General features: G+C 38.1%; 1 protein-coding gene across 2 annotated transcripts in view; it reads left to right on the plus strand.

Annotated features, from left to right (window-relative positions):
* b4galt2 (beta-1,4-galactosyltransferase 2) overlaps positions 1-19,056 on the plus strand; it is a 210,090-nt gene that overhangs the window by 158,447 nt on the left and 32,587 nt on the right. For both annotated transcript variants that reach the window (XM_042497979.2, XM_088085669.1), the window contains exons 5-6: positions 3,758-3,945; positions 11,136-11,258. In XM_042497979.2, coding sequence (XP_042353913.1) covers positions 3,758-3,945; positions 11,136-11,258 — 311 coding nt within the window. The remainder of the gene's footprint in view (positions 1-3,757; positions 3,946-11,135; positions 11,259-19,056) is intronic.

Raw genomic sequence — 19,056 nt, forward strand, 5'->3', positions numbered from 1 at the left:
ATGGATGAAGCTACCGTGAAGTCGAAGCCTTGAGTTCAGCATTTTGGCCAGAAATCTCTGAAGCAGCCCCGCCCTTAAATATGCATAACTATGGATGTTGAAAAAAGCTATAGCTTATTATGGCCACCAGAAGTGTGTGGCGACAAATATCTGTCTGCAGAGACTTTGCCTGATTTCTCATTTTCTTCATATGTTGCTGTTTTTGGGATGTTCCTGGGCAGAGCGCTCAGGTGAAGTCTGAACTTTAGCGATCAGGTGACAGACCGTAAGCACATGTTCAAGAGGAAGCTACGAAAATCACAGAGCACATCAAAAAAGTAAAACCAAAGAGAGGCAAAACACCAAGCAGACAAAGCGAACGGATCTGTGGTTGGATTTAATTCTCGCTGGTAAATTGACAAGTCCTGCATAGAGTAACTTTACAACAACTGTTTTTTTTTTTTGTTTGTTTCCTGTTATTGGCACAATTCCTTTATTTACATTTTACACAGGGTCTACTAAATACTTTAATTAGTTAGTAATTTGTCAGTTATTTTATTATTTAATTGATAAATCATTGGTGGTAACATATTCAGATTGTTTGTTTTGTCCAACCAACAGTCCAAACCCCAAAAAATATTCAGTTCACTGTCACACATTGAAGGGAAGCTTTTCCTTATCCGAAGCGAGGGTCAGAGGACAGAGAACATCCTGAGCTAAACTTATGATATTGGATTACATAAATAAAATTGACTTGACATAAAATTGACACAAGACCGGAAAAATGACGCAAATCTTCACATTTAAAAAACTGTAGTTTTACTTTTTTTACTTGTTAAGTGATTTAAGTGATTCATTTGCCATTGCAGTACTGGGTCATTCATTTTTGGCTAATGCTCCAATGCATATAAAAATTGTACTTGCTGAGGGACTTGAGGCCATTTGTGCTCCAATAAATGGACTAGTTGTACAATGAAGTGAATAAAAGCATTTCCTGAGGGGAAATCGTCTTGATGACTCAGTCTGTTAATGCATGTCCCAGGTACTGACAGTACAAAGGGGTTGAATTTCAAACTCACTCCTGGACAGCTCATTTCTGTCTCTCTATCCACTTCCTGAGCTTTCTCGCTGTACTTGTCATGAAAAGTGGAATAAATTCAGAGAGTATTGGAGGAGGATGGACTGTCAACGTGCGTCAGAAAAGTGTCTGCCAAAGACTGTCAGGTTGCACAGTAGCTTCATTTCTTTCTTGCTGACCCTCCTGCCCTTTCTCTGCAGAAAGCGATATACTGTGGAATACCTTGTACATTACTGGATTTATAACTGTCACATATATATTAACCCGACTATCTCACACCGCTGTGCTGCTTGGCAAGAATGCATTTATCTTAGCCAAAGTGTTGAACCTAAGCCATGCAGAGACTGAAAAACAGATGCGTTTCACTGCAGCAGCCAGCTCTCTTGGGCTCAATACAAACATACTGCCTGTGGAGATAAATACAGACCAGCGCTGCAGACAGTAAATACTGATGTTTAATGATGCTCTGAAACTGAAGCAGCATCTCAGCTGTTGATGACAGGTTTGGCTGTGTGAAAGGAAAATTGTGGTATTTTTTAAACCTGGTTCTTTTATAATTCTGGCCATTCTGAGTAGAGTACAGGTCATGCTAAATTTTGACATTGTTATTGGCATATAAATTTGGGAAGCAGCATTTTTTAAAGCTTTACAGACCAGGTGTCTTCAGCATTTTCAGAACTTGGACCTGCAATAATATGTTGGTAGGCCTATCGTACCGTTTATGATGCATGAAAAATGACACTATAAAATAATAATTAATGTCAGATTCATTTATTTATACATCATGTTTTTTTCTGAGGTAGACTCTATGTCAGAGTCTGTGGCTTGAAAAGTAACAAAATGATCCATTGTGAATCACATTAATGCCACACACTTGAATTAATAATACATCTAACTGGTAGATATGTTTCAATACCCCACTGAAAAAAAACAAAACAGGTAAAAACCAGCACATGCTTTGAGCTGGTTAGATGGTCATCACTCAGTTCTTGCTGGTCTTTGATGGTTTAGCTGGGTGGGCCACCAGCCGGACATGCTGGTGTGACCAGTCTATCAAGCTGCACACATTTACCTTTATGTATATCCTGTGACAGTAGACTTAACTGGTTTATGATCTTTGCTTTTTATACTTCCCTGCAGGACACTGTTATTTCTCCATACTCCAGGACATTGATTTGGTTTCAGTTTTACACGAACTTCAATGGATTAACCAGCTAGAGTGGCCATCACAAGCTGGTATTATCAGCTAAACCGTCAAAAGCTATGCCAAAAAAATCCTTAAACTGATCAAAGTGGTCAAGTTGATTTTTTTCAGCAGGATAAATTATTTGCCGTGCTGTTACAGACCTGTGCTGCTCAGTAATTTAGCATTATTTTTGTTGAATAAAGTTTTTTTTGTTACTAATAGGCCATTTTATCTTTGCTTTTATATGTTGGATTCATGTTAATTTGATAATGATTTAAAATAAATAACTAAACAATAATTTGGTTGACCACCTGCAGAAACCCTGAGTAAGTTGAAGGCCCAGGCTCTGGGCAAATCAGAATTACATAAATATTTCTAAAAAGATGTGTGATGAGTCCAAATATTAGGTAACACACCATTAGCCCCCTGAATTAGCACATTTAGCTACATACACAGGGAGCTAGCTACAGTGCTTTTGGGACTGTCAGCTAAGCCAGTTAGCTGTTTGGTTTGATAGGTAGAGATAGACAGAGTCTGGAAAACATATGACATAAGCCTGACCTTATTAGGTTTGGAAAGACTCATATTCACAGTAACAGAAGCGTCATCTTAGCTGGTTATGACTGTTTTTGGTTATGTTTGAGGAAATTGTGGCATTTTTCAACCTTTGTTATAGACATTTGAGGAAAGGCAACATATGAATGCACATTAAATTAATCTTTCTAAATTCTTATGTCTGAGTCCAAACCAAAACTAAAATTAGCTGTTTTTGCTAGTTGCACAGGGATCTACTGCCAAGCTAGCTGTTTAGTTAGCTAGCTAACAAACTATCTCCAGTTATAACAAATATTTACTATTAATCATTTCATTTTAACAATTCCACTTCAACAGAGGTAAATAAATATAACAAAAAATGGTTATAAAAATACTATAATTTTTCTTCGAGGTGTTAAACTTTAGCCAGATAGAGTTTCAGAAGAAGCGTATCTCTGTTTCAGGCAACTGATTTTTTCTTGAGGTTAAAAAACATCAGTCCATGTTGGAGTAATACGGAAAAACTCTTTTGATGTGAGGCTGACCTCATTTGGCTCGGTCTGACTCACATTTCCTTTGTTTGTAGTAACAGCGCCTGGAGCAGTTAAGCATCCAGTTGTTGTTTCCATACAATATAGTGAAAAAAAGCATGCTTTATATGCAGTTTACTTGGCAGTTTTAATTCTCTTTTTCTAATTTAGTTTCCGTTCAGTGTTCTCTTTAATTCCTGTATCAATCTATGTTTAACTTTAAAATTGCAGGTTACCACAATTTGAAAGCACATGTACGTCATATAAACAGAGTTTCAGTATCTGTTATAGTTAATTGAACATGTTGTTGAAATTGCACGTCCTGATTGGTGTCTCAAATGACGACACGTTTGAGCAGATGAGTTTTACTGATGAAGCTGCATTATCCGTCCACCTTGTTCACAATGTAAACAATGAGATAATGATCCTTCCTGTTGTGTTTTCCTGCAGTTGGGTGAGGACACCTTTAACCGTGCCAAGCTGTTGAATGTTGGCTACACGGAGGCTTTGAAGGAAGCAGAGTATGACTGCTTCATCTTCAGTGACGTGGACCTGATCCCGATGGACGACCGCAACCTCTACCATTGCTATGACCAGCCAAGGCACTTCGCCATCGCCATGGACAAGTTTGGCTTCAGGTGAGTGATGGTTTTCAACTTGAGTTTGATTTTACCCTGATGAAGGAGCTTGGTAGCCAAGGCGATGAACACACCGAGCAGCGCTGAATTACATTTTTATATTTTTCTGCCGTCATGAGCTGTGTTCATGTGTTTCAGGCAGGAAGACGTTCTTTGTAACATAGGTCAGCATGTCACAGGACTCTGCTGATGGCCGCAGCTCAGAGCGCCCACCGCAGCTTCAATAGACATTGCATTGCAGCTTGCCAAAGGCCACACTTCACCACTGCTTGGTGTGTTACCAGAGGTCTAATCAAAGTTTGTGGAAAAATATATTCAGTAATGTAATTTACATATGACGTGTAATAAGTCCACTCTCTTCTGGAGGTTTCAGGTTTTTCATTGCTGTTGTGCTGCAGTCTGTTCCCCTGTCAAAGATGTTGCACATTAGTAAGCAATTGGCTTTCGTATTTATGACATACCTAACCTATCTTGCCCGGTGTGTATTTGATTGTTAAAATTTAGGTAAGGCAGAGACATGGTGCTCTTCAGTAGAAACAATGTGAAAACACTTCTGCTGTAGCAACTTTGCACAGATATGAGTCAGTATAGTCAAGGTCAGACATTTTAGGAGACATAATCAGAAGAAAAACATCTGACACACCTTATGCAATTGGCTATCTAATAAAAAAAAGAAAAAAAATAGATATGGCCTACAGTCTGTTCTGACAGACAATAGGGCAGTATTTAATTTGACTAAATCTCATTATACTTTGAAATTCTTGTCTGAAGCCTGAATTAGCATGAAAATGCACCACAGTTTGCTGCTGCCAATTTTTATTTTGGTCATACTTCTGTAGTCCTAACAAGAGTGCATGATACAAAGCGTAACTAACAAGTCTAGACTACAGCTTGTGCAAAGACCCTCATTAACTTTGAAGACTGTGTTTGAATACTGGGCCTGTTAAACCAATCTGTTGCTGTGTGATGTACTGTAGCTTCACATTTCAATATTTTATATCAGTCAGATGCTGAGATAAATACCCTTTTTCCATACATATGAGCTGGCTTCAATTGGCTTGGCTCGGTTTGGTTTGGCATGTCAGCCCAGCGCGGCAGGGATTTACATCTCCATTACAACAGGGTTATCTGCTTGAAGGGTGTGTCTTTAACTGATGACGACTTATCTTGAGTAATTACTTTAAAAGCAGCAGGCTAATCAACAACTAAAGGTTTCCCGTTATTTTGCTGCCGGTGTTTTTTTATTTGTTTTGTCTTTTTTTTTAATCACGCAGCATGACAGGTAAATAGGTTTATTTGTTGGAGGTGCAGAGGTGCAGGGAGAGCCTGTTGTCTGCAGCTCTTCATTTAACGTTGCACTGTGATTGTTTCTTCCATGAATGTCTAAACCTCTTGAAACATGAGCAAACTGGCTTCATCTCAAATCAAAAACATGTCAGGCAATGAGCAACGTCACAAGAAATTTGCCAAAATTCAGAAAATTACCTGAAATTAGCACAAATAAAGGGAAAAGAAAAATGTATTTTTAAATGTGCAAACATGTAAATGTAATCAACTTAAAATATATAATTATTTTCTAATGATTATAGTCTAATATTTCTCTCTCTTCTCTGTCTGTTTTTCATTTCCTTTTAAGCCTTGTTTTCAAAATGTCTCAAACCTTTTCTCAAGTTTCAAAGGTCTGAATGCTTGTGAAAGGCATCTGGATTTAACACAAGAAACTGATGTTGATCCATGTTTCAAAGGGCAAAGAGACGTGGATACAGTGCATAAAACAGCATCAAAATAGACAGAGACAGAGAATAGAAATAGAAAATAGACATAGAAAATAAAAAAAATAGAAATAGAAATAGACAAGACAGAGGCCCTACCTTAGCCTTCAATGTCCTGAAGTCCTACAGACGCCCTAATATCCTGGAAATTGCCTTGAAATTCTAGAAATGTACGAAAATACTAGAAATGTCCTGAATTCCTAGAAATATTCTAAAATCCTTGAAGTGTCCTGAAATCCTTGAAATGTCCTGAAATCCTCGAAATGTCCTAAAATCATAGAAATGTACTAAAATCATAGAAACATGCTAACATCCCAGAAACATCCTAAAATCCCAGAAATATCCTAATATCCTAGAAACATCCTAAAATCAAAGACATATCCATATATCTTAGAAATGTCTTAAAATCCAGGAAGTGTCCTAAAATCCTAGAAATATGTTTGGGCTGCTCCTATTTTTTTTTTTTTTTTGCTAAAGTGGTCTCCAAGCAAAGCAAGTTGAGTATCCCTGTCTTAGAGAGTCAAGCATGTTATCAAAATGCAATGTTGCCAAAAGCTCCACAGTTTACTACCTTACAGCTCTGAATAGTAGTGTCCTGTTTTAGTTGTCTCTTTTTGCATAATGATGCCACACCTGCCCTCAATTATCTAAAAGCACCAGAAGCATTGATTAATGGCCTAAACATGGCCAGTGAATGTGACCTATCCAATTCAAGAGCTGTCAGTCCACAAGAGTTATCCTACTGAAAACCCTCAGGGGCTGCAGCAGGCCCCTGATATAGTGCTCAATAAGCTAATGCTATCTGGCAACAAATACAACACCAGGTGGAAAGCAGGGCTGTAGCAACATTTCTCATTAGCAGTGAATCAGTAACGACTTAAAATGGTTTCATCATTTGGTCGCTAGAGAATGAAGGAAAAGGGGGATAAAAGAAAAGCCTGGTGTTTTGGGTGAGAGGAAGGTCACAGGATTGATTGATGTTAATTGCTGATGTAGAAATAAGATCATCGTAGAAAATTGGTTCCCAAGGTCAAAGTGGTCTGACTCAGCCCACCAACTTTTTTTGTTAGGCAGATTTAGCATTTAAGAAGCCTTCAAATTAAAGGAAAAAAGGTCAGCAAGCGAGGAACAAACAAAGTTTAACGACATTTCTTGATGTAAGCATCATGGAGCTGACGCTGGAGCAAAGAGTAAATGTTTTATTTTAGCTGAGTCACTTCAGGAAAACAACCTTAGCTGCTCCCAAATGTAAAAGCATTATAAGTTTTTTGATAAATGGTGAAAACATTGCCAGTGAAAGTCAGGTCACATTAAGTGCTGTTCCATTACCTTAGCACCTCACAACACCTGACAGCTCTGTGAGCAGAAAGGGTCACCTTGAAGTCCATTTCACAACACGGCTCTTTCAAAAACATTTCAGAAATTATAGTCTTTCAAAGGACTTTTTGCAATCTATTACATTATAATATTGCCATTATATTGTGCAGAATCGTGTTGGTGTTTAAAGCACTTCTTCCCTGAGTGAGCTCAGTATGAGTGTGCTGCAGCTCATTGGCACAAATACTAAGAGCAAATTTATGGTTGGACATGATCTACTGTCGACGTTAGTACGCTATTCAGTGACTTACAGGAGTCGAGATTAAGCCAGCTGTCAATTGAGGCATGTTTTTGGGCTGGCATTCGTCTGTATGTACCAATCTTGTGAATGCAATATGTCAAGAAGGCCTTGAGGGAATTATTTCAAATTTGGCACAAACATCGACTCGATCTCAAGAATGAACTGATTAGAATTTGGTGGTCATAGTTCAACGGTTGTGGTCACTGTGACCTCGTCTGTCTCCTTCTTATCAATGCAATAACAACGAAAGGTTTTTGTTTTATTAAAAAAAACAAAATCAGACTTGGCACAAACATTTGCTTGTGCACAATAATGAACTTATTCATGGTCAAAGATCAAGGTCACTGTGAGCTTAGCTATCTTATTCTAGTGAGCACAATATCACAAGAACATGGGTTGTCAATACATACGTCTGTACATACAATCTACATACCAATCTTGCGAACACGATTTCTCAAGAAGGCCTTGAGGGATTTTTTTTTTTTCATATTAGGCCCGAACGTTCACTTGGATTTAGTGATCAACTGATTCAATTTTGGTAGTCAAAGGTCAAAGTCATTGTGACCTATCATCCATCTCATTTTCATAAATGCAATATCTCAAGAACAGCATGAGGGAATTTCTTAAAATTTGGCACAAACGCTTATATGACCTGCTCAGAATTTGGTGGTCAAATGTGAAGGTCATTGAGACACCATCAGTCTCCTTGTCATGACTTTAATCCCAAGAAGGCCTTAAAGAAGTTTCCTCAAATTTGGCACAAATGTCCACGTGAACTAAAGAATGGACTAATTAGAAATTGGTGGTCAAAGAACATGTTTTCAGCCATAACTCAAGAATTCATACAAGTATGACAAAATTGCAGTCTAGTAGGGTATATTGATAAAATGAAAAAAAATGTATTACCAAAAAGTCAAACGTCAGCTTCACTGTGACAGCATAATGTTCTGCAAAAAAACTTCTGGCTGGCCATTACTCAACGTCATTTCTCAGAGCAGAAGGGGAGACATTTGGTCAGATAGTGAATTGGTGACACTAATCTTGGGTGTCCAACTTGAAACTGTGCTGATTGTATAGATTTTCTGTGCAGCTGGGAGGAGATGTCTGTAAATCATCCATGTCTTCACAAAAATAGATGTAAACTGTAAGTGCAATTTGAGAGGTCTGTGGGAGCATAAGACTGCTAGATAGTAATTCTTTTTTTTTTGTCAAACTATTTGTCCTTGAATTAATATCATGACATTGTTGCCAAATTTCTGTCATGCCTAAACTGTATCTCAGGAGTGTTTGAGTTGGTAGCAGTTGATGATGAGTATTCCACATCCTCTCAGGAAATAATCTGACAGATATGAGGTTTATGAAGTTTTTTTAATAGTTTTTTAGAGTTTTGTTTATCCTCCTTCCAGCAAGATTTAATACAAAATTCAACTTAGTTCTTAAGAAAAACATGCAGTTAATCAAATTTTGAGTTTCTGTCTCTCTATTTTTGTCTTCTCTCTTAGCATGTGTCCTTTTTAGTTCGTACATGCACACACACATGCACGCACACACACACACACACACACACACACACACTCACACACACACACACACTACTCACCATATTGTTGCTGGGAGTCTCAGTGCAGCAACATACGGTCTCATTACTTTCTTCTTGTCATCTTTCAACAGGGAGCTGTCACACTTTTGACAACACATACTGCACTGACTATACACACATGTACACACACACACACACACACACGCATGCATCAGCCTCTGGTTAGACTGCAGGCGCCTGTCATGACACCAGCAGCTGACATCCGTCCCACTCCACTGGTCTTACGACTTTGAGGCAAAAATAAAAACACCTGTCCTTCTTTTGTATATATATATATATATGTATATATATATATATGTGTGTGTGTATATATACATATATATATACACGCACACACACACACACACATTTTTTTTCTAATTGTTTCTACTATATTTCCTTTCTTCATTTCCTCTGTTCTCATTCATCTCTTGTCCTCATTCATTCTCCTCTGAGCTCTAATTTAATGTTGGGGCAATTATGAAATTAAATTCAGCGTCTTCTGATGTTTCCGTAGTAAATAGGCAGGGCAGCACAGAGGACAATTCTAGCATTCAAGCTAACGAGGTAAATTGTCTAAAAAGAAGCCAATGTTTGTTCGACTACTACGTTACAGAAATACTGAGCCCCTCTTTACACCCGGTCATTTAATGTGTCTTGAGTGGATTATATATGGATGTGGATTATCCACTTATTATAGAAAGGCACCCATAAATTATCCACTTTAAAATGCATCCAAGACAAGACACATTAGGAAAAGATCTGATTGCCTAAAACACTTCAAGATGTTATTCAAATGTTAATTTTTGCCGTCTGTGCATGCTATATATAAATAAACACAACGACTCCGCCTGATGCATCACATCATATGATGCTGCTGATGAGTCATGGATAACTGAATTACCAAGCACTGAGAAAATGTACAGGGACAGTATCTTGCATTTTCCACTAACTTTGAGATATTGGGGAGAAAAAAAGATTATCATTACGAACTAAAATGTGAGTGGGCAGCCATTATTTGATGTGAGCAAAGGCTCAAGAAAATGTATCATCAACAAGGACTTAAAGGAGCTTCAGTTTTCCCTGTGGTAGTATGTAAAAAGCTGATCTCAGCATCCTTCATAGCTTGCACTGAATTTGTATTGAATGTTAAATATATGTTGGATTTGTTTTTTTACCATGTCTATTAATGCTGTAAACACATAAGACCAATATTAAAATGATAGTCGCCCATACCAGGGTCATTGTTTTGGAAGCCTGTTTCCACCAAAGTGATGAAAAAAAGATCAAGTCATTATTATGCAACCTTTCTAGAGATAACAACTTAATATCTCAAAATAACCACTTAGTATCTCCAACTAATGAGGAGTATTTCCCATTACCTTTGGTGCTAAGTCGTTATTTTGCGCTAATAAGGTACAATGTAGATTTATGTCATTTATTTAAACATTATTTAAGAAGAAATTAAATTAAAGTTGACCCTAAATCATTAATAAGTCCTTATTTTGATATACTGAGTCCTCATTTTGAGATAAGTAAGTCATTATTTTGAGATGTTTTGTAGTCATTTTGAAATAAGTCATTATTTTGAGATACATATGTCATTATTTTGAGATAAGTTAGTCATTGTTTTGAGATAATATATCTGTATTTGAAATAAGTCGTTATTTTGAGATAAGTAAGTCAATGTTTTAAGACAGTAAATCTGTTTTTTGAGAAAAGTTTTTATTTTGAAATAAGATAGTGATTATTTTTACAATATGAAGCCAGTACTTTCTTATAAGAACTTTTTTTCAGTCACATTGGCAGAAATTGGTTTCCATACATTGTCAAAATTTCCATAAATGCTGTTGCATCCTGTTGGCTTCACTAATTACAATGTTAAAAGTTATGTGCAATGTGGGTTTTTTCATTTGTTTTGTGTTTGTACATAAAGGACAATGATAACTTCTATTCTTTTTAATGATAATAATGCTAATCAGTTTATCTCACAAAGAAATACAGCAACATTTCTGTGAAATTTAATCTTTTGACCCACAAGGCATCATGCAACTGAGCAGAGAGTTTAGGCTGCCAGTCTTTGGATTGCATGAAGGGTCTTGTTTGTTCAGGCAATTATAACTGATTTTTCTATTACATGTTAATTCACTGCTTCCTTTATAACTTCTCCTTTTTTCACTCCCTCATCAATCCCATCTCCTCCTCCTCTCCCCTCCTGCAGGTTGCCCTACGCAGGCTACTTTGGAGGAGTCTCAGGCCTCAGTAAAAAACAGTTCCTGAAGATCAACGGCTTCCCCAACGAGTACTGGGGCTGGGGAGGAGAGGACGACGACATCTACAACAGGTAATCATGAGATGCTGCTTCTGCCTCTGATTTCTTCGCCAACACAATGTGAGGTTATAATACCTAATGGAATTATTTTTCATTTGCTGTAAAGCATATAAAGTTTTACTTCACTTGTCGACATTGGCATTTTGCAACGAGCACAGCACAGAGAAGAAGCAGTACCATACCATCTGTCAGGGTTATGTTCAGTAGTCTGTGTGGAAAAAAAAAATCCTTGTCAGACTACCAACTGCCACACATGCACAGTCTCACACAGCCATGTGCGCACAAATATGCACATTTTTTCAGCCTGTAGCAGTAAAACAAAATCTCTCGACTTGATGTGACACTGAAGTCCGTCGCGGAGTGGATGATTTATTGTAATTGTTCACAGAAGGAGAATGATTAGAAAATAAATTAACCTTTTGAAGTACTTCAGTCAGCTTTTAATGACCTGCTCAAGTTCACTAATAATGTTACTGTGGAAATGTGCTGAAATCAAATCTGGGGCAAGAATATCTGTTTGACAGGAAGACGGAAAAGGTGACTTAAGACTGCTTCAGTGAACCACTTACAGGACCATTAGTTTAATTTATCGTCTGCTCAGACGGTTGTTTGGACTGGAAATTGCTGAATTACCTGGTGAACTGATGAACTGACTATTAACAAATTATTACCACAACAATGAACAGTCATCCATCTTTGCTTGGCACTACAGGAACTAAAGAATAATGAAGGGAGAACTCAATAAATAAAGACTTAACGTACTACCTTTGCATCGCACCTTAATCACAGCTGACATTTTTTACATATTCTCCAATAACAGCTGTGTTCGTTACCTCGTCAGTCACGTCAAAAAACTGGAAATAAACTGAAATAAACAAGGTGGCGAAAAGATTTTCCCAGTTGAAAGAAATCGCCTGTTGTAATATGAAATTAACCCTCTGAAACGTGCGCAAACTGGCTTGATTTCTTCTTCAACTCTTCACAAGAAATTACCCACAGAGTAACTCACCAAAAAATTACCCCACATTAGCTAGAAATTAAAAAAAAAAAAAAATTAATTTAAAAAAAAAAAAATAAAAAAGAGAAAACAGCCAGAAGATTCGAAAATAAAACAACAACAATACACAAAACAAGGAAAGGATCTGAGAAAGAAAAAAAAATATAATAATATATAATGATTTGAACTTTAAATTGTAGTTTTCTGGATGTTTTCCCAAAATAGTTTTCTCTCCATTTAAAAACAAACTAATGTTTAACTAATTTTCAGGTGATTTCCTTGTCACCCATTTCTTGCAATTTCGGGGGTATCTCAGAACATTTGCTCAGGTTTCAAAGGTTTAAATGCTTGTGAAAGGTGCCTGATCTGCACAAGAAAACTGATGTCAATACAGGTTTCAAAGGGTTAACTTCAAGAGAAATGTATTTAACAGATACATTTACATTCAGACAATCAAGCTCAAGTACTCTTATTACAAACACACATAGGGCTATACACACTCACGCTGTGGGACAGTTCTTCACAGACAAAATGCGACCTCCATCTTTATTGTTCCTGTTCTTTACTATCTATTTTTTTTTTTCCTTCAGTGTGTGTCCCTGCTGTCACTCTCACACTGTGAAGCTTATCTTTGTCCTTTCAGTGTAATAGCATTATAAGAAAACTGAAAGTAGAGCATTTGAAAATTGGTGTTTTTGAGAATGGACTGTGTCAGTAGACACCATATTCAAGAGATTACAGTTGTTTGTCAGCGTCTGGCAAGATGTGATAAAAGAGATCTATGTGTGAATGTGTGTGATGCAGCGTGTGTGTGCGTGTGCGTGTGTGTGTGCGCAATTATGTGCCTAAGGATGACAGATAAAGTTAAACCTCTAACTTTTTTATTGGATGATAGCTGCAGTAGGCCATTAGATGCTCCAGATTTCCCTCAAGATATTTTCTGCACTCGAACTGAACTATTTCAGCTGATATGAAATGTGAAGTGACGTGCGGGAATATAATTAAAATCCCAGTGAATCGTTTAGACATTGACTTCTGCAATGCAGATTTACCTGAATGCATATGTGTCAATACAAGCACTCAAAAGGCTGTATTGATTATATGGAAAATTGTAAATCTCAAAGTCTCAACTGGAAAAAAAATAAATAAATAAAAATGCAGGTGACAAGAAAATTATCTGAAAAAAGGGGAATTATTAAGTAGTATCAAAAAATGAGGGGGAATGTCCAGAAAATTAGATTTATAATTCTCTTAATAATATATTTAAAATAATGTTACAGGACTGTTTTTTATTTATGTATGAGCATTTTATTTATTTTATTCATTTTTTCTCTTTTTTGTCTTATTTTGAGGTAATTTTCATGTAACTTTCTACAAATTCCTTGCCAATTTTTGGGCCATTTCTTATAAGCTGCTTGTCACCCTCTTCCTGTGATTTTAAAATAAATTAAGCCAATTTTCTCAGGTTTTATGTTCAGATTTCTTTGGAAAGTAGCAACATGTAATCAAAACTGCATCCTGTATTTTTTCCCAGCTACAAAGTGTGGCTATAATCCCCCTCGAATCAAAGAAACCAGAGTTTCCTTGAAGCTTTTCCTTCCTTGTACTTAAAGTGAGACTCTGTAATGTAACTTTTGCTGAACAGTGGACACTAGCAGCATGAGGCAGTTACAGGATAATGGCTAATTGAATTTCCTTTCATTTTCCAAGATTGTCTGGGGTCAGTTGCTTTAATGATGTCAGTTGGGCATCCTGGTGGCATAGAGGTTTAAGATGCCATCCATATAATCACTATAGTGTGTCCCTGGATTGAGTCCATTTGGGGACTGCTTTCTCTCCCTCGTTTTCTCAGCTCTTCACTGAATACCAGAGATTTTCAAACTGTAATACACATATTTTTTAGATTTAGTGAAGATCCTTAATTTTGCTTAAAAAATAGAGAAAAAACACCATTCTTATAACTCCAGAATTTGCCTGAGAATAGTCACATTTTAAAGCTTTTTCCAGTTTCAAAGTAATCCAGTGATAGCAGTCTGTAGATTCATGGGAACATTGAAAATAGGAGCTTCTTGTAGCTAATTCAGCATACTTTAATGCTGACAATTTGACAAAATGTAAACGAATACAGGTTAAAAGAAACCTTAAGTAGTTGCTCACAATTTAACTCTCAGTTTTGTCTGACAACAGGTCCATAGTGTTTTTTAGACTTTTAAAACCCCTTTCAGAATAATCACTACTATCCAGTATGAGGGAAAAGTTTTATTTTGCAACCTACATCAGCAAACATACTTGGTGCAGCAGAGTGAAGCAGCCAAACTGTGCTATTTGTTTGCAACATACAGATGGACAATGGTGAGAGAAGTGGGTTCTGCTGCAGGAGTTGTAGCAGTTTTCTTGGATATTTTGGTACTTTTTTGAAATTGAATGTGGGTCAGTATTGGAATCTACTGTCATGTTTGTGACTCAAAGTGGACTGTAAGAGCTGTCTTCTGTAGGAGCACGCTACAAGCCTGCAGGCAGAAAGTATCTGACGGTCAAAACTTTTTCGGGTGGAGTCCAGCTCTATAGCTCTATGCAACATTTAGATGCTTTTAAGACATTCCTTGCATTTTACAGCCCAAATATACCACATGGATGACTCTTATAATAATCATCAAGCCTTCCACATAAAACTGTAGACAGCTCAGCTCAGCCAGGTGTACACTACCTGCCTGGCATGCAACATTGGAGAGCTGAATTTAACAAATGTCTGTTCCACAAAGGCAAGCCAATTATTCAGATGTAACAGGAATGCTTTGTTGATTTTCAACCAGCTTTGTAGCAAAACAGTGGGTATGTGTAAATGAACTGTAGTAAACTTTCCTTCATATAACCACTGCCCAGATACGCCCTCCTATCAAAACTCCACTAGATGATGCAAATTGGCACATAACACATCATCCAACAGACTTTTGCAGGCTCTTCGGGGCTGTTGCTCAAATAAAAGACTGTACTTTCACATTTCATATTGCCTGCCACCCATGTCTCTCCCATGGACACAAAGATTATACAGTTGGATCAAGAGACAGACCCTCAACTCTCTCTAGTCGGGTTTCTGATACAGATTTGTGCTAAATTTAAGCAATATTTTTCAAATGTCAAGAAAGCAAAATTGCGAGATGACTGCGTTTCCACTGAGTGATGTTATGCAACTTCTCCTCTCGCAATAACACAAGAAGCATGGTGATGAATGTTTAACACATTAGCAGGTTTATTTCTATTGCAGCCAATGCACAAGCCATCATTATTTCCAACTGGAGGCAACATAAGCATGTTATGTGAGCAATAATGGAGAGGCAAGCCCCTTATAGATCGGAGCAGCCATGCATTACTTTTCAAAGGGCGAACAGCCTGATCTAGGATATACATTCATCATGTGAGCATAAACACAACACCAAATAGTATATTCATGTTGCTCTGTGTCAGCTGCATGTGTATGCTGGCAGTTATTTGTCCCCTAGTGGTAAAAAATTACTCAATCCCCCTTTAAGGAGCATATTTGAATTTGTGCTGGCAGTTGCATTTTTGTAAATAACAAATAGAAGCTGATATAAGCTCTAGTGATCTGTTTAATACATTGTTTTTTAGAGGCTTAAAAACCTGAATTATCTTTATTTCTTTACACAGCTTCAGTTTATTGAACTTTAAATGCACTGCCTTGTCTCATAGGAACTGACAGCTGTCATATTACAGTTCAAGAATAAAGCACAATGAAGAGCTGACCATAAATCTCACTCAGTATAAACTGACAGTTTGAATAGTTTTTTTTCCCAAATGCTTTTTTATATCTTTTGTGTATTTGGTTTCAGCTGTGTGGTACAATCATTGAAACATACATTGTGACATATTGAGTTTTAACAGGGTCATGCATCAAATGCAGGTAATGAAACAGGATAGACTGGACACAAACAGTAATGAGGTTATAGTCAGTTCTTTTCTTCTTTCTCTCTTTGTTTATTAACAAAGTGAAACTGTAAAAAAGCCAAAGTCAATCTTTAAATAAATTAATTAAAAAATATTGGCAGAAAGAAGCGAATAAAGCTGAGCGTGAAGGTTTTTGTCTTGCTTTACGCTAAGGCTCACACACACCCCTCCCACCATCCACCTTCGCTTTTTCAGGGCTGGCTTGTTTTTAAGCCTTTCACGAAGTAATCAGGGAGGAAATGCCCTTGAAAACACACTTGGACAAGTTGTTTGGAAGAGGAGGGTGTGTAGACAGGGTTGTGTGTGGATGTAGTGGAGGCTGTTAAAGTGAACAGAATACTCTATACTACACTTTTCTCACGTAAAAACTTGTAATTGAATTTTGGTGGACTTTTACAGATGCCGATTTTTGTCAGTCATTCAGTCCAAAATGAAATACCTTAACAATTATTGGCTAGATTGCTTTAAAATTTAGTACAGATGTTCTAGGGCCACCATGACATTGACGTGTTTGGTTTTGAGTAAGATTTCTCAATTCGATAATCCTAAAAGTCCAGTTAGTAGGATTTAGGGACATCTGTTTGCAGGCAAAGAGCATTCATAACTATGTTTTCAGCAGGTTGCCTGCACACAGCTATCAACATGTATGTGGCTCAGCCAGCAGCTAGTGGATAACTCAAACAGTGATAACAGCATAAACAGTCCTAACAGCATGAACAGTGCTAACAAGTGCCACAGAGCTTAGAGAGCAACATATTCTCCCACAGTGATTTGTATATCTTACTAAAATGCACGTACAACAGCTCATATGATATAAGCGCCCAACAAATGGCACCATCACGTTATATACTTTTTTGTTATCATTTTATTTTATTATCAATAAACAATGAGGACAAAGATATGAGACATACATTCATACACGCATAAACACATACATACATACATGTTACATACACATTATGTATGAAACGTAAAGTTCCAAACGTCAGGTTTAGCAAAAGAGAGACGGTGACGACGTACCTCAGAGTAACTTAAAGCTCACTTGGGGACATGAACATCTGTCTCCTGGTGGAAAGTCCTGTGTTTGTTAGATACATCCACTCACCTAACCGGCCTCCTAACGTGGACTTTTGCTCTTTATTCTACTTTTTTTCACTCCCATCAGCACACTAGTTGTGTGACTGCAGCCTTACCGATTATGAGGGTTATACATAGTTTACTGGCTCATGATCATGTGGGTTATATATGAATTCTGGTGCATTTCTGTTCGTAAGTAACATGCACGAAAACAACCTGGGCAGAACTTAAGGTGTTTCCCAGGGCGGGAATCGAAGAGTGTGCGCCAGAGTTTGACAACAACGCCATATTGACAATAACACTAATTGCTGTATGAGTACAGTGCAAAGCAGACTCCATTAACTAACCAGTGGGATACACACACGAGGACTCACATGCATTAAAATACGCGCATGGCTTGACCGTTTATGACAACAATGAAGAAGCTGGGATAACAACATAGAGAGAGAGAACCTGATTTCATTCTCTGCTCAGGAAGCCATTGATCTGCTTTACTTAGTAAATAGTGTTTTGTTGCTGTATTAATGCTCTGAATATCATGTAGAGTGCCTTCAAAATTTGACACCAGCGTTCATCGTTATCGCAGTATAAATAATCATAACTTCGGCGGTCACCTGCCTTTCATCTAGCACTGTTATCATTTCAAAATTTGTCTGATTAATGACTAAATTTGTATTTTGACATTCCCATCAGCCTCAGCTGTACATTCTTTTTGTGCTAGTAAGTAATGCTAATTCTCCAAACTGTAGTTTTTTATGTTATCTGATGCTGCAAACAGGTCTAGCAATAAAAGCTGTCTTAGCGTGTAGTGAGGAGGACTCCAGTCTCCATCTGAATGAACAAACAGACTGACCAGCTCCATCTCTCAGGACTCAGTAAACAACTAGAAGAGGAGGAGGAGGAGACGGGATGGAGAGATGAAAGAACACTGGTACATATCAGAGAGTGCGGCGCCTGTGAAATCTGCCCCTTGTTTTTCTCTCTGTCGTTAAAAGGCAACAGAGTTCACGGGTTTGAACCGTGCAAGCAGCTGATGTGTCCATCAGCCTGGTGTCCAGGCGAAGTGTCCTTGAATGCGACACAGAACCTCCATCTGCTCACTCTTTGAAAGCTGCTCTGGAAAAAAAAGGAGCATCAACTAAATGACTAAATTGCTCTTTTACTGCTACTCCCGCACCTCTCCCTCCCTCTCCTCTCGCCCCTCTAACTCCACACATCTCTTTTTCCATCTCCATCTCTTGCTTCCCTCCAGCAATTTCCTTTTTTTATGCTGGTTTTGATGCCACAGACCATGGCACGGCCGCTGCCTGAAATGGGTCCTGCTAGCTTAATGCCGCCCCGGGGGAACTAGCTGTCCCTGCTGCTCAGTGTGGCCTGAGCCCATAGAGGAGAGGACACATGCCACTTACACAACTGCCAGTGCCACTTGCCCCTCCTCCCACCCCCGCCTGAAAAGTTGGTGGATATTAAAGAGAGAGAAGGAGAGAGGGGAAGGGTTTCCTCTCCTGCCATCCTCTCACCCTCTCTGAACATGCAGCAGTAGCCTTGGGCAAAGACTGTACCTGTCCCAAGGGCTTCTATGGAGAGACCAGCCTTCAACACACACACACAGACACACACACACGCACGCACGCTCTCTCTTTCTTCTTTGCCCTTTCCCCCCTTCCTCCCTCTAACCCTCCCAGCGGTGGCTTTCAACAGAGCCTGAGCCAGCATCATGCGTACATGCAGCCATGCCAGCACAAGGACTGCACGTGTTTCTGTGAAGCTCTG

This window comes from Plectropomus leopardus, chromosome 12 (genome assembly GCF_026936395.1).
Source record: "Plectropomus leopardus strain MGB_pleo_1.0 chromosome 12, ASM2693639v1, whole genome shotgun sequence".
Taxonomy (NCBI): domain Eukaryota; kingdom Metazoa; phylum Chordata; class Actinopteri; order Perciformes; family Serranidae; genus Plectropomus; species Plectropomus leopardus.